Raw genomic sequence first — 23,060 nt, 5'->3', positions numbered from 1 at the left:
AGCTTTCTTAATCGCCTGCCTTGCCTGCATGTTTACCTTCAGTGACTGGTGTACAAGGACACCCAGATCTCGTTGCACTTCCCTTTTTCCTAATCTGACACCATTGAGATAATAATCTGCCTCCTTGTTCGTGCCACTAAATTGGATAACCTCACATTAATCTACATTATACTGCATCTGCCATGCATCTGCCCACTCACTCAACCTGTCCAAGTCACCCTGCAACCTCCTAACATCCTCTTCGCAGTTCACATTGCCACCCAGCTTTGTGTCATGTGCAAATTTGCTAGTGTTCCTTTATTCCATCATCTAAATCATTAATATATATTGTAAATAGTTGCGGCCCCAGCACCGAGCCTTGTCGCACTCCACTCGCCGCTGCCTGCCATTCTGACAGGGACCCGTTTATTCCTACTCTTTGTTTCCTGTCTGCCATCCAATTCTCTATCCATGTCAATGCCCTACCCCCAATACCATGTGCCCTAATTTTGCACATTAATCTCCTGGGTGGGACCTTATCAAATGCTTTCTGAAAATCCAGATACACTACATCCACTGGCTCTCTTTCATCCATTTTACTTGTCACATCCTCAAAAAATTCCAGAAGATTAGTCAAGCAGGATTTCCCCTTCATAAATCCATGCTGATTTGGACCGATCCTTTTACTGCTATCCAAAGGCGCCGTTATTCCTTTTTAATAATTGACTCCAGCATTTTCCCCACCACCGGTTAGGCTAGCTGGTCTATAATTGCCCGTTTTCTCTCGTTCATCCAGAGTTGGCAATCTGATCTGTGTTTCACGTCGTGTTCTGTTGCTATCTACTTACAAACCTATGAGTCATGTTTAGGAGCCAGAACTTCACCTAATATGGTCCATCGCATGTAATATGTCCCTTTCATTTTAAGTTATCTGTGAACTGTACTGGATTGAAGAAATAAGGAAATGCAGATCTTAGTTTATACCAAAGATGGACACAAAGTACTGAGTAACTCAGTGGGTCAGGCAGCATCTCTCGAGAATAAGGATGGATGATGTTTCGGATCGGGACCCTCCTTCTGACTCGGAGTCTGTAGAAGGGTCCCAATCTGAAACATCACCTATCCATGTTCTCTAGTGATGCTGCCTGACCCGCGGAGTGACTCCAGCACTTTGTGTCTAACTATGTTACGTTGCTGTGAATGGTCTGATACTAAACTATAACTGTAAATTGTTTTTTTTAAGTTTGTGTTGTGCAGGTGCACGAATATTTCTTTATTTAGAACTACTTCTACAAACTAATGAAACTTCTTTTGAACCAATTTGCTCAATAACCTCATTCTACCCTGAAGCAAAAGGCAAAGTGATGTAGGAACTCAGAGGGTCAGGCAGCATCTGTGGAGGGGATGGACTGAGGACGTTTTGGTTCGGGGCCCTTCTGCAGTCTGTGTCCCGAAAAGGCAGAAAGGTCCCGACCTGAAACAAAGGTCCCTTCCTTGATGCAAGAGGAGAGATGAGAGAATGACCGTGGCGTAAGTGGTCCTTGATTATGTTGGCTGCTTTCCTGAGGCAGTTTAACATGTTGATGGATGTGATGGAGCAGGGGCTGGTTTACGTGATGGACTGGGCTGTGTTCACAATTCTGCAATTTCTTGTGCTCTTGGGCAGAGCAGATGTCAAATCAAGCTGTGATGTGTCTGGATATGACACATTCTATGAGGCATCTGGAGAAATTGGTAAAAGTCATTGGAGGACAGCTTTATTTCATAGTTCCTTTTGAGAGGGTTGAGACATTGGTGAGCTTTCTTCGCCATTACATCCTTGTGGTTGGACCAGAATGAATTGTTGGTGATATTTACACTGGGAACGTGAATCTTTCAACCTCAACAATCTTTCCACTCAACAAGATTGATACAGACATATTTTACACATATCTAAAATGTACTGGTAATTAAATTACTTTCATAACTGCATGAATTTAATATTATCTTACATTGAAAGTAGTTTGGGATAAAATATTTACATAATTAATAGATACTATATCTAGTTCTGATGAATTGTCATTTTGCTTGCAAATATTGACAATTCTAAGGAGACATACAAGATCTAAAAGAGATTGAAAATATCCCCAAGAAACATTAGGACCAGTACATGGAGAGGACAGGTTTAGAGGGATATGGGCCCTATGCAGGCAGGTGTAGATGGGACATGTTGGTTGTCGTCGGCAAGTTGGGCCCAGGGCTAATTTCTCTACTCTATGACTTTATGACTCAAATTCCTTCTTGATTCTCATAATGCCAACCCTATTATGAGAGGAATTGATAGGGAGAATGCACAGAGTCTTTTACCTAGCATAAGGGGATCAAAAACCAGAGGACATAGGTTTAAGGTGAGAGGGACAAGATTTTATAGGATCCTGAGGGGAAACTTTTTTACCAAAGGGTTGTAGGTATATGGAATGAGCCATCAGAGGAGATAGTTGAGGCAGATACTGTTGCAACGTTCAATAAACATTTGGACAGGTACATGGATAGGCTAGATTTAGAGGGATATGGGCCACACACAAGTAGGTGGGACTAGTGTAGATGGGTCATGTTGGTCGGTGTGGGTTTGTTGGGCTGAACCGTCTGTTTCCACACTGTATCACTCTGAATGACTCTCGTTGGTTGGTATCCACAGGTAAAAATGTCCTTAATCATTTTTGAAGTGTTCTTGTCCAGTATTATAATATTATCAAACAGGATTCTGCAGAGAGAGGTCTTGGCAGCAAGTTTACTATCTGAATAGATGACGCCTTTTTCTTGAGCAGAAAATAAAAAATCTTGCATGTATTTCATACACATTGCAGGAGAAGAGGGTCTGTGGCCTACGCTGCTCAGAAGCCATGGTTATTAAATACAACAGTGGAAGAAAATATCACATTTGGGAATCCCTTCAACAAACAAAGGTAAGAAACATTGTGTAAAATGTGTGACAGTAACAAATAGTCTGAATTCACACAAGGCTCAGTCCTCCTTGGACAACGCAATCCCCTGGTTGCCAAACATTTCAACTTCCCCTTCCCATGACCTTTCTGTCCTGACCTCCTTCACTGTCAGAGTGAGGTCACACGCAAATTGGAGGAACATCACCTCATATTTTGCCAGGGCATCTTACAACCCTGCAGTATAAAGGTTGACTTCTCTAAGTTCAAGTAACTCCTGCATTACCTCCTCTCCCCTCTCTCCCTCTCTCTCCCACCCAAGTTGAGCTACAGGTTCCACTGTTCGCATCCTTGTATCCCTCTTGTTATCGCACCTTCCCCAACCAACAATGGGCCATTATGGACTCTACCCTTTCTGAGGTCATCTGTTGCTGGCCCTGATTTGTTTTGGCCTTTCCTCGCCTCCAGTTTCCTCCAATTAACCTACAAACCTGCACGACTTTGGGATATGGGAGGAAACAGGAGCACCCGAGGGAAACCCATGTGGTCACAAGGGGAATGTGCAAACTCTACGCACAGACAGCACTCAAGGCCAGGATCGAACCCGGGTCTCTGGTGCTGTGAGGCAGCAGCTCCACCAGCTGCACCACTCAACCTCCCACTAGTTAGTGACGCAAACATCTCTGGGATGTCCACAAGCTTAGTCCATTTTTATTATGCCCACTTCAGTTTAACCTCTAACTTCCTTCCAAGAGAGACAGAAATGAGCTAATGCTACTAAAGGATTAAATGCTCTATTGACAGATAGTGTCATTAAGGTGCATTATGCTTCACAAATGGTACAGGAATAACATTTTTATGGAGGTTTCACAATCACATTAAACAGAAGCATACTGTATGGCCATTAGTATCTTCAATGTTTATTGGTTCCATAACCAATTATCTCACTGAGGTGGCAATGTTTTACAGTGCATGACATGTGTTGTTTTCATCTTTGCTGTCGTTAGTAGGATTTTAGAGTGCGTTGACAGCGGTTTTTTTCCCCTCCCGGTATACACAGTAGGTTGGGGAGGAAGAATAGCAGATATCGCGAATTGAAGACTGCCCTAAATATGAGATGATTCAAAACTTGTCTGGCTGCCAAACACGAGGCATAGAAATCCCTGCCTGCATATTAACTGCCCACAATGACCAATCTGTGTTAAAGCCACCCACAATCTTCCTTGGCAGAGAAGATTTACGTGCAAGGACACAAACTGCTGGGGTAACTCAGCGGGTCAGACAGCGTATCTGGAGGACATGGATAGATGACGTTTCAGGTCGGGACCCTTCTTCCGACCAGAAACGTCACCTATCCATGTTCTCCAGAGATGCTGCCTGACCCGCTGAGTTACCCCAGCACTTTGTGCCCTGTTGTGTAAACTAGTATCTGCAGTTCATTGTTTCTACAAAGATTTATGAGAATGTTGCCAAGATTTGAGGACCTGAGCTATAGGGAAAGATTAGGCAGGCTAGGACTTTATTCCCATAGTCACCCCTCACTGATTATCTCAGTGATTACCCCTCAAAGTGATTACCCCTCAATGTAGGAGGTGTGTAAGATCATGAGTGAATTGATAGGATGAATGCACAAAGTCTTTTACCCAGGGTAGGGGAATCGAAGAACCAGAGGGGTTAAGGTGAGATGGGCAAGATTTATAGGAAGTTGAGGGGCAACACGGAAGGGTGGTGGGTGTACGGAACAAGCTGACCGAGGAGGTAGTTGTGGCTGGTACTACAACAGCACTTAAAATGCATTAAGGTACATGGATAAGAAAGGTTTAGAGCGATATAGGCTAACTGCAGGAAAATGGGACTAGCGTAGATAGGACATCTTGGTCGGCATGATCGAGTTGGGCCGTAGTTTTAATGCTGTGTGAAGCTATAATTGGGTCAAGCTCCAGAGAATAATGTTCCTCAAATGCATCTTGAACTAGTTCAGCATCTGGGCTCTAATTGATTGCAAGGTGACAGTACTATTTCATCTGTGATGGTCTATCATTGAGTTTGAGGCAGATTGCAAGGATTGAAAAAGTGATCTCTGAAAATCATCTACCTAGTAATTTCAGGAGTGTTAGTACTTCCTCCAGAGTACCACATATACTATTCTTGCTGCTGTTTGACCAAATGCAGAGAATATAGAGCAGCACAGGAGCAGGCCCAACGGCCCAAAATGTCTGTGCCGAACATGATGCCAAGTTCAACTAATCTCATCTGCCTGTATATGATTCATTTTCTTCCTTTCCCTGCATATCCATAGAAGTCTCTTAAAATGCCAATATCGCATCTGCCTCCACCACCATTCCAGGAACCCACCCCTCTCAGTGTAAAAAACGTGCCTCAGACATCTCCTGTAAAGTTTACCTATCTCACCTTAAAATTATGCATAACAGCCTTTGACATTTTGACCCTGGGAAAAAGGTTCTGTGCCCCCCCCCCATCTTGCTTTCCTAACTTTATAATCTTCCATCAGCCTCTGACCTTCCAGAGACAACAATCCAACTCTGTCCAACCTTTCCTGTTAAATAATACCCTCTAATCCAGGCAGGATTCTATCTGCCAATGTGGGCTGAAGAGCCTATTCCGATGCTATTCGATGATCTATCTCTTCTACGATCTGTGTCTTTTCCAGCGTTTAAGAAAGGCTACATTTTAAAGTCACCACAGAGTTATTTGAAATTCATGGGGACTTTACATTTGTCTGTATTGTAGCTCGTGTAATATTTAACTGTGCACGGTTCAATCCGGACTACAGGTGATGTCTGTACGGAGTTTGTACATTTTACCCGTGACCACGTGAGGTTTTCCCCCAGTGCTCCGGTTTCCTCCCACACTCCAAAGGTGTACAGGTTTGTAAGTTAATTTGGCTTCTTTAAAAATATATAAATTGTCCCTAGTGTGTAGGATAAAACAATAGACAATAGGTGCAGGAGTAGGCCATTCAGCCCTTCGAGTCAGCACCGCCATTCAATGTGATCATGGCTGATCATCCCCAATCAGTACCCCTTTCCTGCCTTCTCCCTGTATCCCCGCTACCTTTAAGAGCACTATCAGGCTCTCTCTTGAAAGTATCCAGAGAACCAGCCTCCACCGCCCTCTGAGACAGAGAATTCCACAGACTCACAACTGTGAAAAAGTGTCTCCTCGTCTCCGTTCTAAATGGCTTACCCCTTATGCTTAAACTGTGGCCCCTGGCTCTGGACTCCCCCAACATCAGGAACATGTTTCCTGCCTCTAGTGTGTCCAAATCCTTAATAATCTTAGGTACACAAAAATGCTGGAGAAACTCAGCGGGTGCAGCAGCATCTATGGAGTGAAGGAAATAGGTAACGTTTCGGGCCGAAACCCTTCTTCAGACTGATGGTGGGTGGGCAGGGCGGGGAGAAGAAAGGAAAAAGGAGGAGGAGCCTTAATAATCTTATATGTTTCAATAAAATACCCTCTCATCCTTCTAAACTCCAAAGTATACAAGCGCAGTCGCTCCATTCTCTCAGCATATGAGTCCCGCCATCCTGGGAATTAACCTTGTAAACCTACGTTGCACTCCCTCAATAGCAAGATAGTGCTAGTGTACAGCGATCACTGGTCGGCGCCGTCTTGGTGGGCCGAAGGACCTGTTTCCGTGCTATCTCTATACGAAACTAAAAAAAACTAAACCCTAATTGAGTTACTTTAGATTGATTAGGTCAACGGAAGTTCATAGACGAAACTGCTTCAAATGGACTCAACGTGTAGAGTGAATGTAATAAAATAGCTATTTTGAAGGTGTGAAGTGGAACCTCTTTAGCAGTTAATTCTTTGCAATCTGTCTCGGTCTAACATTGTGGAAGTCAATTACTGTCTTGGCAGAATAATATCACTTGCACAGTTTTAAACTCTAAGCCATTTATTTTCATTTAGGTTAATTAAATGCAGTATTGGAGTATATATTGTTGCTATCAAGAATGCAGTGCATTAGTTAGTGTTTGCTTGATTGTATTGTTTACTTGACTGTATTGGCTTCAGTAAATCACGGCAATCTTTCCAGCTCTATAATGTCTGTTCCCCCCCCCCCCCCACCGAGTCAGTTTATTGGATATATTAACGTCGTTCCCTCTTTGCCATCTCTCGACAGATATAGAGCGGTGATTGATGCTTGTTCACTCCAACCAGATATTGACATACTTCCTCAGGGAGATCAGACGCAAATCGGTGAGAGGGTCAGTAATTCCAATGTACATCTTTGATTTCTATTAGACTTTCTATTCTCTTTGTTCCATTAAACAGCAAAGGTTCAATGGAGGTTTATTTGTCACATATGCAAATGCACAGTGAAATTCTTTTTGGATATATCACACATGCAGTTGCCGCCATTTTGGTGCCATTATTCAAAGTTCAAAGTCCGACGACCGTCTCCTCTCCTCGCCCAGGGGCGCCTCCTGCAGCCGACCTTGAAGCTGGAGGCATTACCCCCATTCACCCTCCTACCGACCCTTGTTCCTCGCGTCCGTTGGCCCAGCTCCCTCCTGGTTACACCGTCCGACAAGCCTTCGGGTGGGTCGCCAGTCCCGCCGGGTAGGAGGGTGTTTTTGGATGCAACAATATCTATCACTGCCTGTATCAACCACAACGGCAGATGCTGGAATCTTGACCACATTTGTGTTTGGTTGGGATTGAAGCCTAATATGCGGTTTTAGTCCAAATGTCCTTCGTTCCTTTCTCCCCATGGCTGAGTAACTAAATGTACACCTGGCACAGAAACAGACCCTTCGGCCCATCTTGTCCGCACCGACCAACGATCACCCCGTCTACCTAGCACCGTCCTACACACTGGGGCCAATTTACTACTTTTACGGATGCCAATGAACATAAAACTGAACGTCTTTGGAGCGTTGGAGGAAAGCGGAGCACTTGGAGAAAACCCACGCGGTCACAGGGAGAACGTACAAACTCCATACAGTCAGAACTCTTAGTAAGGATCAAACCCGGGTCTTTGGCTCTGTAACGCAGCAACTCTACTAATGCTCCTATGTCCCTGTTCAACAGCTGTGTCTAAGCAGCTTTATTAAGGCCCAAAATCCCCCAGAGCAACAAGCTAATGACCATTTTGTTGATTACTAGTACGTGAGAGTTTCATTATAATTACGTATCAATGAATGTCGTGGGAATGAACCTAACTATTTTATGGTTTGTTTTATTTGCTGTAAATAAATGCCTGGATTGATTTTCTGCTGCTAATTCCAACCATCTTCCGCAGGGAATTATCCTAAGTGGTGGACAACGTCAACGTATAAGTGTGGCAAGATCCCTGTACCAGCAGACCAATGTGGTATTTCTGGTGGGTACAGTTAAGTCAAGTCAAGTCAAGTTTATTTGTCATATACACATATGAGGTGCAGTGAAATGAAAGTGGCAATGCTCGCGGACTTTGTGCAAAAGACAAACAAACAAACAACCAAACAAACTATAAACACAATCATAAACACACACATATTCTTTTACATATTAAATATTGTGGGCGGAAGGAAAAACGTTCAGTAAAGTTAGTCCCTGGTGAGATAGGAGTTTACAGTCCGAATGGCCTCTGGAAAGAAACTCCTTCTCAACCTCTCCATTCTCACAGCATGGCAACGGAGGCGTTTGCCTGATCGTAGCAGCTGGAACAGTCCATTGCAGGGGTGGAAGGGTTCTCCCATGATTTTATTGGCTCTGGAGTTGCACCTCCTGATGTATAGTTCCTGCAGGGGGGCGAGTGAAGTTCCCATAGTGCGTTCGGCAGAACGCACTACTCTCTGCAGAGCCTTCTTGTCCTGGGCAGAGCAATTCCCAAACCAGATGCTTTTGTACTACAAAAGACACAAAGTGCAGGAGTTACCCGCTGAGTTACTCCAGTACTTCGTGTCTTTTTTGGTAAACCAGCATCGGGAGTTCCTTGTGCTCGGTCCACCTAGGTCTGCTGGATCTCCCGGTTTCTAACCATTTTAAATCCTCTTCCCATTCCCAAACTGATCTTTCTGTCCTGGGCCTCCTCTACTGCCAGAGTGAGGCCACATGCAATTTGGAGGAACAGCATCTCATATCCGCTTGGGGGTAGCTTACAACCCAACAGCATGTACATTAAATTCTCTGGTCTTAGATAATTACAAAACCCTGCCCCCGTCCTTCTTCCCCCATATATTCTCCCCCTCCCTCCCCCCGTTCCCCGACTCACACCTATTTCTCCCCTCCCCTCCCCCTCTGCTCCTACCTGCATTCCTTCCTCGAGCTTCACAATCTGAAACGCTTCAATCCTTTTGTTTCACCTTCTGTCTTTTCATCTCTGACCTTTCTCCAACCATCTACTTATCGAATAACTCTCCACACCTGTGTTGGCCATTTATCTACACGCTTTTCCTGCCCCACCTCTCTTCCAACCTACAATCACTGAAGAAGGGTCTCCCAAGATGCTGCCTGGTCTGCTAAGTTACTTCAACATGTTGTATCTTCTGCAGTTCCTTGTGTCTCCAATCTATCGTGCTTAAGTTTGACTTGATGGTATTTGTGTATCGTATTATCTGATCTGATTGGATAGCATGCACAATAAAGCACTGTACCTCAGCACACGTGACAATAATGAACCTAAACTTAAACCTGTTTACTATTAACTTTTTACGCAATTAATTAATTTTTTGTTTACAATTCCTAATAAGTACATTGAATCGGAATACTTAATTAAAGTTCAACCTACGAATGTTAAAAAAACATTAAAATGCTTAGTTGGAATAATTTTTAACCATGAAAATAAGTATTGCACTTGAAAACCTTGTTTAATTTTGGATGCAACAATATCTATCATAGTCACTATCAAGCATAATGGCAACGTAAGGAACTGCAGATGCTGGAATCTTGGGCAGAGTACAAAGTGCTGGAGGAACTCAGGCAGGCAGCACGTGTGGAGGGAATGAACAGACAGCATTTCGGGTTGGATCACTTGTCAGGCTTTGTCCCGTCTCCACCTCTTTTCCAGCTTTCTCCCCTCTTCTACAATGTCTGAGTCTGAAGTAGAGTCCCGACCCAAAAAGTCACCTATTCCTTTCCTCCAGGGATGCTGCCTGACCCGCTGAGTTACTGCAGCATTTTGCGTCTATCTTCAGTGCAAACCAGTATCTGCAGTTCCTTCCTACACAGTCCGAAGAAGGCTCCTGACCCAAAATTTCCCTCCACAGATGTTGCCCGACCTGCTGAGTGGCTCCAACACTTTGTGCTTTGCTCAATCACAATAGCATTCTGCTTCATTCCGTGCCACCTCTGCACAATGCATGACAATCATCTGAGGTACTGTGGTGCGAGCAGCTGATTGTCGGTGGAAGAGGAAGCAGAATGGAAAAGATATCCCAAACAATCCCATTCCGTCAAGCTGTGGGTGAACGATCAGTCATGGTGTGCAACTGCTAAATGCATATCCCAAAGAAACCTCATCATATTTTTACTCTACGACTAAACATAACAATTTCCACTTGATCACACTCCGCACAGCAGGAAAAGAAGCAGACAGAAATCCGGAAGTAATGTCCATGCTGAACATGATGCCAAGTTAAAGTGATCTCCTCTGCCAAACATGTGATTCACATCCCTCCATTCCCTGCATATCCATGTGTCTGTCGAAAAGGCTTTTAAACGTCACGATCCTAGTCTAATGCTAGTCTTGCGCATAAACACTACACCAACACGTATCTGGGCTGCAATCAATATAGGAAGGTTAGAGAAAGGCCAGTGAAGGTCACAAGCTAAGACTACAAGTGACCTTAAAGGATAAATCTGAACAGCTCAGAAACAAATTTAGCTCACTGCAGACTGTAAACCTTCCTTCACCGTACCGTCAGTGTTGAGGCTTCTCCATGGTTGAAGGAGGGTCCTGACCCAGCACGTCTGTCCATTCCCTCCACAGACGCTGCCTGACCTGTTGAGTTCCTCCAGCCACTTTGACTCAAGAATCCAGTATCTGCAGTTCCTTATGAAACTCCAATATACTTGGGTCCACAAATGGGTGGAGTTAGCCACCTCTTCCATACATTAAAAGATAGGTCCGAGCGCTCCCCAAAGCTTGGTGTGTGGTTTGGACATAGACTTTATTCCCCTATGTTCACACAAAGAATTTTGGGTTACGCTCACATCATCATTCTCCCATCGGCCAATCTGGGGGGAAACTGTCTTTTCCACCCCGGATAAATAAATGTAAATAAATAAATAGAGAGATAAATAAATAAATATCTATCTATCCCAAAGATGTGCGGGTTTGTAGGTTAATTGGAATCGGCAAAATTGCGCCTAGAGTGTAGGGAGTGGATAAGATCGTGGGATAACATAGAACTAGTGTGAATAGGTGATTCATGGGCAGCATGGTTGTGGTGGGCTGAAGGGTCTGTTTTTATGCTGCATCTTGCCGTCAGTAGATTGAACCCAGGCGTCTTTGGTGAAAGTTATGAATTCAACCAGATTCTCATTATGCAAGGGTCGTTTAGTGTATTCAGCGTCATTAACAAAGGCACTAAACTGGACATTAACACCACTTTGGTTTGTCAGGACGATCCGTTCTCGGCACTGGACATCCACCTGGGTGACCATCTCATGCAGGATGGAATCCTCAAGATGCTGCAGGAGGAGAAGCGAACAGTGGTCCTGGTCACTCATAAACTGCAATACCTGCCCCACGCAGATTGGGTGAGTTATTCTCCAATACCTTTGCAATGGTGTTTCCAACATTTTGATGAGTAAATCCATGTCCAGTGTGATTGATCCATAAGCTAGGGTACTGAAGATGGACACAAAATGCTGGAGTCACTCAGCTGGCTAGGCAGCATCTCTAGAGAAAAGTAGTAGGTGATGTTTTGGGTCAGAACACTTCTTCAGACCCTACCTAAAACATCATCTATTCCTTTTCTCCAGAGGTGCTGCATGCTTCGCTGAGTTACTCCAGCATTTTGTGTCTACCTTCAGTACAAACCAGTATCAGCAGTTCCTTCTTACATAGCTATGGGTACTGTCCGATTCACCTCTGTCCCTCTACGGACATTGAACTTGATATATGGAAATGATGCGTTACAAATCAGGGCGGCACAGTGGCACAGCGGTAGAGTTGCTGCCTTACAGCGCCAGAGACACGGGTTCGATCTTGACTATGGTTGCTGTCTGTACGGAGTTTCTACGTTCTCCCTATGACCACGTGGATTTCCTCCGGGTGCTCCAGTTTCCTCCCACACTCCAAAGATGTACAGACTTGTAGGTTAATTGGCTTTCGTAAAATTGTAAATTGTCCCTGGTGTGGAGGATAGTGCGAGTGTACAGGGTGATCAGTGGTCGGCACGGACTTGGTGGGCCGAAGGGCCTGTTTCTATACTGTATCTCTAATGTTTAAATTCTAACTGCTGAGACCTATATTCTGAGCTCTGTATATTCCCCTTTGCTCTATCTATTGAACTTGATTTTGAACTGATCATATCTATTTCCTCTGGGTGCTCCGGTTTCTTCCCACATTCCAAAGACGTGCAGGTTTGTAGGTTAATTGGCTTCTGTAAATAGATGCTAATGTGTATAATAGAATTAGTGTATGGGTGATTGTTGGTCGGCATGGATGCAGTGGGCCGAAGGGTCTGTTTCCATGCTGTATCTTTAAACTAGATTAAACTAGACTAAACTTGGCTGATCATGTCATTTTGTGTAACATTATTCAGCATTTAAATAATATTTAATGTTTATGATTTGCATTATTTCTATATTGTGTCTTAGTTTCTGTGCGTTTTGTCTCCACAGATTATAGCCATGAAGGATGGCACTATACAGAGAGAAGGCACATTGAAGGATATCCAGAATTCTGATCCAGATCTCTTTGAACTTTGGAAAACACTAATGAACAGACAGGATCAAGAACTAGAAAAGGTTCTTCCTTCTCAGACTAAAGATTTCAACAGTCTCCTGCATTATATACACCTTTCTCATCATATTTTGTTGCTGGTGTTGGTTTTGATTTTGACTTTTAATTTAGACATTAGAGTTACAGCGTGGAAACGGGTCCTTCAGCCCACCGAGACATCGTCGACCAGTGATCACCCCACACACTAACACTATCCTACACACTCTGGACAATTTACAATGTTACAGAAGCCAATTAAACTGCAAACCTGCACGTCTTTGAGATGAGGGAGGAAACCAGAGCACCTGGAGCAAACCCACGCGGTCACTGGGAGAACGTGCAAACTCCGTACAGACAGAACTCTCAGTCAAAATAGAACCCAGATCTCAGTCGCTGTAAGGCTGCAACTCTACCGCTGCGCCACTGTGCTGCTCCTGATCTCATATAATACTAAGGAAAAAAAAGAAATTAGTCCTTTATTATAAGCATAATTCTTCCTTGTTTCCCTTGCTCGTACAGTGGTGATATCATGTGCGTCTAGATCAATTTTTTTCCCCAACATAATATGTTCCCAGTACCTGTATAACTTTCAACTCGCATTCAGTTTGAATATCGTTCTTGGCTGTTACTTGAAATTCCGGACACTCACACTGAAAAAAATTGTTGCTTTGCTCCACAGGAAATTGTAGCTGGAAGCAAAACCGCATTGGAGAGGAAGAACTTACGGAGAGCAATGTACTCGCGGGAGGCCCTCCTGAAAACACTGCAAGAGGCAGAAGATGAAGGTATTAGGCTAGTTAGTTAGTTTGTTTGGTTTATTGTCACGTGTAATGTGACACATGCAATAAAAAGCTTTTTTGTTGCGTGCTATCCAGTCAGCAGGAAGACTATAGATTTTTACAATCAAGCTATCCACAGTGTACAGTTACAGGATAAAAGGTATATTGTATAATAGTGTAAGATAAAGTCATCCAGTAAAGTCCGATTAAAGATGGTCCAAAGTTCTCCAATGAGGCAGATGGGAGGTCTCTAGTTGATGATTGAATGCTTCAGTTGCCTGTATACAGCTGGGACGAAACCGCACCTGAATGTGGAGTTGTATATTGGGCAAAGACTAGAAATTATTGTCTTAGAGAGATACGGAAACTCTCCTGCACCCTAGGGGTGAGATGCAGAAGGGTACACACCACCAGACTCAGGAGCAGCTACTTCCCCTCTGTTATCAGGCTTCTGGTCCTTCCGTAAGCTTAGGGTACCATCCGATTCACCTCTACCCCTTTGTGGACATTGGGCTTTGTCTGTGGAACTGGTCCTCTACAATAGTCTACATTCTGTATCTCCCCCTTTCCTCTACCTATTGTAGTTTAGTTTTAATTTAGTTTAGAGATATAACGCGGAAACAGGCCCTTCGGCCCAACGGATCCGCGCCGTCCAGCAAACTCTGCACATTAACACGATTCTACACCCACTAGGGACAATTTTTATATTTACCAAGCCAATTAACCTACTTGCGTTAGACTTAATTGTGTTTAAGTATTCTATTATCTGATCTCAGCGGGTCGGGCAACATCTCTGGACAAAAGGAACAGGCGACGTTTCGGGTTGGAACCCTCCTTGAAACAGAAGGGTTCCGACCCTTAACGTCACCTATTCCTTTTCACCAGAGATGCCTCCTAACCCAATGAGTTACTCCTGCATTTTGTATCTATCTTCAGTATAAACCTGCATTTGCAGTTCCTTCCTGCACGTATAATCTGATCTGAATGGATAGCATGCAAAAGAAAGCTTTTCACTGCAGCACGATACACGTGACAAAAATAAACGTAAATCCTAAACCATACGATGTGGGAGAGAGAAGGGATGCCAACTGTTAGATTACAAACGGTGACATAGCGGTAGAATTACTGCCTTACACCGCCAGAGACCCGGGTTCAATCTTGACTACGGGTGCTGTGTGTACGAAGTTTGTACCTTCTCCCTGTGACCTGCGTGGGTTTTCACCGGGAGCTCCGGTTTCCTCCCACACTCCAAATAAGTACAGGTTTGTAGGTTAATTGGTTTCTGTAAAATTGTCAATTGTCCCTAGTGTGTGTAGGATAGTGCTGGTATGTGGGGAACGCTGGTTCACCGCAGAGATAGATAGATTCTTGATTAGTACGGGTGTCAGGGGTTATGGGGAGAAGGCAGGATAATGGGTTTAGGAGGGAGAGATGGATCACTTGTTGGGCCAAATGGCCTAATTCCGCTCCTATTAGTTATTGTCCTTTGGACTGTGCACCTGACAATAATAAACCTAAACCCTAAATGGTGGGCCGAAGGGCCTGTTTCTGAGCTGTATTTCTAAAGTAAACTAAACTTAACATGGCAGTGAAAATGGATGAAGGATGTTATACTACATTAATTGTGGCTTCCTTTGTATCTTTGCAGCAGAGGATATGGCCGAGGGTGATGATGGAGACAACCTTTCCTTGGTGCTGCGCGAAAGGGCAAAGATGCCATGGGGTGCCTGCGGCAAGTATCTGAGCTCGGCCGGATGCCTTCTGCTGCCTTTGCTCATCCTCTCTCAGCTCTTCAAGCACACGGTAATGGTGGCCATCGACTACTGGCTGGCAAAGTGGACCTCCGACGCGATCTACGTCAAGAACGAAGTGGAGAAAGGAAATTGTTCTTCCACCCAGGTGAAGACCTCAGTGCCACACATTTGAGTCGGCCCGTTACTATTTCTGGCTGTTTTTGGCACACAAAAAAAGGCACAAAGTGCTGGAGTAACTCAGCGGTTACGATATTTATGATAATTTTTGTAAACATAGCATCAAGATGAGTCAGAATGAAAAAGCCACCATTATTTGAAGCGACTGAATATACAAGGAACTGCAGATGCTGGAATCATGCCGAGAACTCAAAGCGCTGGAGTAACTCAGCGAGTCAGGACAACATCTTTGGAGAATCTGAATAGGCGACGTTTCGGGTTGGGACCCTTCTTCAGACGGTCTGCAGTCTGAAAAAGGGTCTTGGCCCCAAACGTCACCTATCCCTTTTCTCCAGAGATGCTGCCTGTCCCACAGAGGTACCGCCAGCATTTTGTGTCTATCTTCAGTGTAAACCTGCATCTGCAGTTCCCTCCAACACTTGGATAGGTGACGTTTAGCTATGGACCCTTCTTCAGACTGATTGGAGGGAGGGAAACAAAACTGGAAGGAAGGAGAAGCACGATAGGTGAGTGATAGGTGGATACAGGTGAGGGGAGGGGTGTTTTGTGATAGTCAGATGGGTAGACATATGCCAGAGATGAAAAGACAAACTAAGCTGCAGAGGAAAGGACAGGTGATGTGTGAAATGTGAATCCAGAGGAAGGAATGGGGAGGGGGAGGGGAGAAATGTGCGCGCATCCAGGTGGGGCACTTTAGTTTAGTCAGTTTTGTCACATATACCGCGGTACAGTTAAAAGTCTTTTGATATGTGTTATCCAGTCAGCGGAAAGACCATACGTGATTTCAATCAAGCCACCCAACAGATGCAGGATAAAGGCAATAACGTTTAGTGCAAGGTCAAGTCCAGTAAAGTCCGATTAAAGATAATCCGAGAGTCTCCAATGAGGTAGATGGGAAGTCAGGACCACTCTCTAGATGGTGATAGGATGGTTCAGTTGCCTGATAACAGCTGGGAAGAAACTGTCCCTGAATCTGGATGTGGAACGACAAGGAAGAGAGAAGGAGATAAAAAAAAAAGCCAAAGGAATAATCTTCTCATGTTCAACACATGCTTGCTCATTGATTTATCTTCTATTTGCTTTGTAGGATTGTTACTTCAATCATTCTTCATACATAATAGTCTTCAGCATCCTCTGCTGCCTAGGAATTGTCCTCTGTCTGATCACCTCTATTGCTGTGGAATGGACAGGCCTCAAAGTGACCAAGGAACTGCACAAGAGTTTGCTCAACAAAGTCATCTTGGCACCAATGAGGTACTGAATGACATTCTTAAATGTTTCTCTGCTCTCGAATTAAAAGTCCATTTTAATTTAAGTCATCTAGCAAGAAATTTGCACGATCGTCTTGTAAGTCTAACTTGTATATCAGCTTATATATATATATTAGGTTACTGGGCTCCAATCTCTATGACTGTGCAATGCACTGAGGGACATCACAGTGGCGCAGCTGGTAGAGCCGCTGCCTCACAGCGCCAGAGACACAGACCTGACCGAACCTGACCACGGGTGCTGTTTATGTGTGGAGTTTGCATGTTCTCCTTGTGACCGCGTGGGTTTCCTCCAGGTGCCCCGGTTTCCTCCCACATCCCAAACGTTGGTTTATAGGTTAATTGGCTTCTATAAATTCCCCCTAGTATGTAAGTAGGAGGAAAGTAGGATAGCATAGAACTAGTGTGAACGGGGTAATCAGTGGTCAGCATTGACTCAGTGGCCTGGAGGGCCTGTTTCCATGCTGTATCTCTAAAATTGTACTCCCTGTAAACTTCAGTTTCACACTAGGCTGCTTAAGTTAACATTAACCCTCTGCTTTTAAAGTACACCACCTGAAATTTAGAGCGCTCTTAGTCGTGATGTTTAGAGCGCTCTTTGTTTCAACCTATAACATTTACTATTGCTTCCCCCTCCACGGATGCTGCCTGACCTGTTGAGTACCTCCAGCAAATAGTTTTTTTTGCTCCAGATTCCAGTACCTGCAGTCTCTTGTGGCTCCAGAAATTCAAATAGCATTTACCAGTGCTTATTGTACACATTTTTCTTTGATTCCTTTAGATTCTTTGAGACCACTCCTCTTGGGAACATTCTGAATCGCTTCTCTTCAGACACCAATATAATCGATCAGGTAAGACGTTTGGAAGATTTCAGGTCATATTGCAAAAGTTTTTAAATTTTAATCATTTTATTAGATAGTGCGGAAACAGGCCCTTCGGCCCATGGAGTCCGCTCGGACCAGTGTTCACCCTCGTGCACTACCACTATCCTCTACACACTAGGGACAATTTACAATTTTACAGAAGCCAATTAACTTGCAAACCTGTACGTCTTTGGAGTGTGGAAGGAAACTGGAACACCCGGAGAATTCCCATGCGGCAACAGATAGAACGTACAAACTCTGTACAGACAGCACTAATAGTCAGGATTGAACCCGGATGTCTGGCAATGTGAGGCAACAACTGTACCGCTGCACCACTGTGCTACACATATGCTGTAATATTCATTGACCCAATATCTATCCACTCCACTCTATATTCTTCCGTTAGGTATCACAAAGCAATTCAAGATATACACTTTCACAAGATTAACGGCGGGCACAGCGTAAAACTTTGTTACCACCGCAGAAATATATTGAGCAACCCAGAAGTCAAATCACTGACCTCGGGTGCTGTCAGTGTGGTGTTTGCATGTTTTCCCTATGATCGCGTGGATTTCCCTCCATGTGCTCTGGGTGCTTCGGTTACCTCCCACATCCCAAAGACAGGTTTGTAGATCAGACTTTACTGGACTTTATATTGCACTAAACGTTATTCCCTTTATCCAGTATCTGTACATTAAGGACGGCTTGATTGTAATCATGTATAGTCTTTCCACTGACTGTTTAGCATGCCACAAAAAGCTTTTCACTGTACCTCAGTACCTGTGACAATAAACCAAACTAAACTAAATTTAACGAAATGAAACTAAGCTAATTGCCCCTCTGTAAATTGCCTGTTTCCATGCTCTTCTCTAAATTACTTGGCTGACAATTAAAGTTTACTGTTGATTATTTTAGGTTCTTGTTTGCACTTCTGGTCGCCCCATTACAGGAAGCATGTGGAAGCATTCAGGGTGCAGAAGAGGTTTACCAGGATACTGCCTGGATTAGGAGGTATTAGATATAAAGCGAGGTAGACACAAAAAGCTGGAGTAACTCAGCGGGCCAGGCAGTATCGGTGGAGAGAAGGAATGGGTGACGTTTAGTGCAAGATAAAGTCCAGTAACGTCCGTAAATCAAGAGATAATTTGTTATAAGGGACGGGTGTTGATGGATGAGATTTGGTATTGACTGGATTGATGGTAATGTTGCATTTATTTCCAGCACATCCCCGCTACCTTGGAATGCCTCATTCGATCAACGCTCCTGTGTGTCTCTGCTCTGGCAGTGATTTCATACGTAACACCTGTGTTCGTCATCGCCCTGGTCCCTCTCGCAGTGGTTTACTACTTTATCCAGAAGTACTTCAGAGTGGCGTCCAGGTAGGCAGCTGCCAGAAGCTGGGCTTGCTAACATTACAGAGACGTAGGATTGTAGAATCACTCCACTGACAACATCAAGGTGAACAATACCGACAATGACTCAATGTTACTTTATTGTCACATGTGCCTACGTAGGTACAGTGAAATGCTTTGTTTTTACATACAGCCCGGTAAAATCACACAGCAGACCTCACCTAGGCAGCACAACACAAGTGTTGGTGCTTTTGTAACTTTTCTGGTGCCGTCAAAGTTACAAAAGTTCACTGAACAGCCCTATCGTCTGCATGCTGACCCATATGGCAACAGTCCCCCCTCCCGCCAGGTTCCCCTTCGTTCTCGACGGCCCCCCGTGTCTATCTATGAGCCAGAAATGGGTATCAGCCCGAAACATCACCTGTCCATGTTCTCCAGAGATGTTGCCTGATCTGCTGAGTTACCCCAGCACTTTTGTGTCCTTTCCTTTACACATTCTTCATCATCTTATCTACCTGCACTGCCAACTTGATTATTTACACTATTTGGTGGATGAGTCTGCAATATATAAATTATTCTTTTTCTGGTAATCAAGTCATGAGTCAACAGTGTTTTTTTGTCATTTGTACCGAAACGGAACAATGAAACGCTTACATGCAGCAACAGCAGCAGCAGCAGCACGACAGGTTTGTAAACACAGTACTCAATAGATTAAAAAGATAAAGGCAAAAAACAAGTGCCATGAATTAAAAAAATCTAAAATGGTGCAAAAACAAACCAATAAAGCACTAAGTCCCTAGTACAATCTAGGCAGGTCGTAGTTTAGTTGGAGTTCATGGTGCTCAATAACCTTGTGGTTGTTGGGAAGATGTTGTTCCTGAACCTGGACGTTACAGTTTCAGACACCTGTACCTTCTTCCTGAGAGGAGGAGTGACCAGGGTGGTGTGGGTCCTTGGTGATGCTGAGTGAATAGGGTGGCATGCCCCATCCATAGAAATTCACTGAATCAAAAAATTGAACACCAGCAGATAGTGCTGCTGCCTCACTCGCTGCAGACCCAGGTTCAATCCTGACTTCGGGTGCTATTTGCATGCAGTTTGTATGTTCTCCCTGTGACTGCGTGGGTTTCCTCCGGGTGCTGTGGCTGCTCTGGTTTCCTCCCAAATCCCAAAGACATGTGGGTTTGTAGGCTAATCGGCCACTGTAAATTCTCCCTAGTGTGCATGTAGTGCATGAGAAAGTGGGATCAATGGTTGGCATGGACTCGGTGGGCTGAGGGGCCTATTGTCATGCTGTTTCACTCACATTATCGCCATGGCTCATGTTTTAATGCTATAGGTGCCATTTAAATGCTTTTACCACCTATTTGTCCTTAATTGTTTGGAGAGATAACAAAATGGCAAGCTGGAAGTCAAGGCTTTAGTCTGAAGCACTACACAATGATAACCCTTAGGCTTCTATGAATAGGTGAAGTGTTCTCAAAGCACATAGTTAAAGCACTCTTCAATTTGTAGTGGGTCTTATCAAAATTGGGAGCTTTATACCCAACCATCAATGCACCTGGTCTATTTACAGATAAAAATAACAATGAGGATAGACACAAAGTGCTGGAGTAACTCAGTGGGACAGGCAGCATCTCGAGAGAGAAGGAATGGGAGACGTTTCAGGTCGTGACTCTACTTCAGAGTGAGAGTCAGGGGAGAGAAACTAGAGATATGAAACAAAATATTTCATCATGAGATGAAATAGTTTGTTGTCATCATCTGCTTTGATCTGTCGTTTTCACACCTTACCCTTCCATACCCTCTAGTTTCCCTCTTCCCTGGCTCTCGACCCGAAACCTCACCCATTCCTTCTCACCAGAGATGCTACCTGTCCCACTGAATTACTCCAGAATTCTTGTGTCTATCTTCAGTGTAAACCAGCATGTGCAGCTTCTTCCAACACGTAAAAATAACAATGGCCAGCTTATTGAATCAAAAGATCAGCATAATTCATGCAAACATTTAATTAATGCAAAGCTCTGAATTTTTAATAGCACATGTAAACTCCCCATAAATGTCTTCAACTAAAAACTAGCAAAATGCTGGAGACTGTTAAGAAGCATCCCGACCCGAAACGTCACCTATCCATGTTCTCTAGAGATGCTGCCTGACCTGCTGAGTTACTCCAGCACTTTGTGTCTTTCTATGATAAGCCAGCATCTGCAGTTAAGGGGGGAGGGGAGGGGAGGGGAGTGCGACTCATCCTTGGTTATGTTGCTCAGGTAATGGAGTCAATGGAAGGAAGACCGGTTACGCGATGGCCTGGGCTGCTTCCACAACCCTCAGCAAGCTTGTTAAGCCTCATGGTTTCTAGAGTTTGCTTGCGTCTGACGTGTATTGATCAGCGGAGTTGAAAGATGATAAATGATAAGGACTTACAACCATTGATAGACTTTTCACCATGCTTTGATTTGCAGAGACCTACAGCAACTGGATGACAGCACCCAACTTCCGCTGCTCTCCCACTTCTCCGAGACGGTGGAGGGCCTGACCACAATACGAGCCTTAAGGTAAAGCTATCTACTAGAAATATATACAATTATGAGAGGCAAAGACAGTCAGAACCTTTTCCCCAGGCTGGAAATGTCAAAGACACGTCAAAGCATAGCTTCATCATTAGTCAGAGTATTGAGTATAGAAGTTGGGAGGTCATGTTGCAGTTGTATAAGGCATTGGTGAGGCCATATTTAGAGTGTTGTGTTGAGTTCTGGACACCATGTTACAGGAATGATGTTGTAAATTTAGAATGGGTACAGAGAAGATTTACGAGGATGTTGCCAGGACTTTAGGGCCTGAGCTGTAGTGAGAGGTTGATCAGGCTCGGAGTCTTCTTTAGAGGGCAGGAGGATGAGGTGATCTTATAGAGATGTATAAAATCATGAGAGGAATAGATCAGGTACACACAGTCTTGTGCCAGAGTAGGAGAATTGAGAAGCAGAGGACATATGTTTAAGGTGAGGGGGAAAAATTTAATAGGAATTTGAGTGGTAACTTTTTCACACAAAGGGTGATGGGTGCATGGAACAAGCTGCCAGAGTAGGTAGTTGTGTCAGGGACTATCGCAATGTTTAAGAAACAATTAGTCAGGTACATGGATAGGACTGGTTTAGAAGGAATTGACCTAAATGCAGGCAGGTGGGACTAGTGAAGGGGCATATTGGTTAGTGTTGGCAAGTTGGGCCGAAGAGCCTGTTTCCACGCTGCATGACACTAAGACTAAAATTATGAGAGGCATTGGTAGGGTAGACAGAACCTTTTGGATGGAAATGTCAAAGATAAATGTCAAAGCAGAACTTTAAGGTGAAGGGGCAAAGTTTAAAAGAGATGTTATTTTTATACAGAGGGGGGTGAGTGCCTGTAACCCACTGCCAGGAGTGGTGGTGGAGCCAGGTATGTCAGTGACATTTAGGAGGCTTTTGGATAGACACTTGGATATGCAGAGAATGGAGGGGTATGGATCACTTGCAGGCAGAGATCATGTTCAGTATGGATATTATGGCCCGCAGGGCCTGGACTGTTCTATATTAATATAACCCCAGATTAAAATGGTAGCCTTATATTATTCAACCTATTGAAGGTTGGGATATTTGCACAATAGGGAAGGTAAGAATGACAATGAATGGACAGACAGCAAGACCATATCAGATTAGTCATCACCTCACTCATCGGCAGAGGGATTGTATGGTCTATTCCTGCTCCCTCTTATGTTCCTATTCTGCCAAACATTTGCACGTGGAATAGAATCAGCGAGTCATACAGCACGGAAATAGGCACAACTCATCCGTGTTAACCAAGATACACCATCTAAGCTAGCCCCTTGTGCCTGCCTTTAGCATATATCTCTCTATACCTCTCCTAGCCATTCACCTGTCCAAAGGTATTTTAAATGCTGTTATAATACCTTCCTCAACTACCTTCTTTGGCAGCTCGTTCCTTAAACCCACCACCCTCCATATGAAAAAAGTTGCCCCTCAGGTTCTGATTAATCTTTCCACTCTCACTATCCTCCATGCTA

The 23,060-nt window shown here is 44.1% G+C and overlaps 1 protein-coding gene across 4 annotated transcripts in view; it reads left to right on the top strand.

Annotated features, from left to right (window-relative positions):
* The window catches only part of abcc8 (ATP-binding cassette, sub-family C (CFTR/MRP), member 8), a 93,291-nt gene that overhangs the window by 50,561 nt on the left and 19,670 nt on the right, over positions 1-23,060 (top strand). For all 4 annotated transcript variants that reach the window (XM_055649501.1, XM_055649500.1, XM_055649498.1 and 1 more), the window contains 11 exons: positions 2,826-2,924; positions 7,054-7,138; positions 8,176-8,256; positions 11,481-11,618; positions 12,708-12,833; positions 13,487-13,592; positions 15,235-15,485; positions 16,605-16,771; positions 17,567-17,636; positions 18,870-19,027; positions 21,463-21,555. In XM_055649501.1, coding sequence (XP_055505476.1) covers positions 2,826-2,924; positions 7,054-7,138; positions 8,176-8,256; positions 11,481-11,618; positions 12,708-12,833; positions 13,487-13,592; positions 15,235-15,485; positions 16,605-16,771; positions 17,567-17,636; positions 18,870-19,027; positions 21,463-21,555 — 1,374 coding nt within the window. The remainder of the gene's footprint in view (positions 1-2,825; positions 2,925-7,053; positions 7,139-8,175; positions 8,257-11,480; positions 11,619-12,707; positions 12,834-13,486; positions 13,593-15,234; positions 15,486-16,604; positions 16,772-17,566; positions 17,637-18,869; positions 19,028-21,462; positions 21,556-23,060) is intronic.

This window comes from Leucoraja erinacea, chromosome 18 (genome assembly GCF_028641065.1).
Source record: "Leucoraja erinacea ecotype New England chromosome 18, Leri_hhj_1, whole genome shotgun sequence".
NCBI classification, from domain to species: domain Eukaryota; kingdom Metazoa; phylum Chordata; class Chondrichthyes; order Rajiformes; family Rajidae; genus Leucoraja; species Leucoraja erinaceus.
This window is presented reverse-complemented; position numbering and strand designations above follow the sequence as displayed.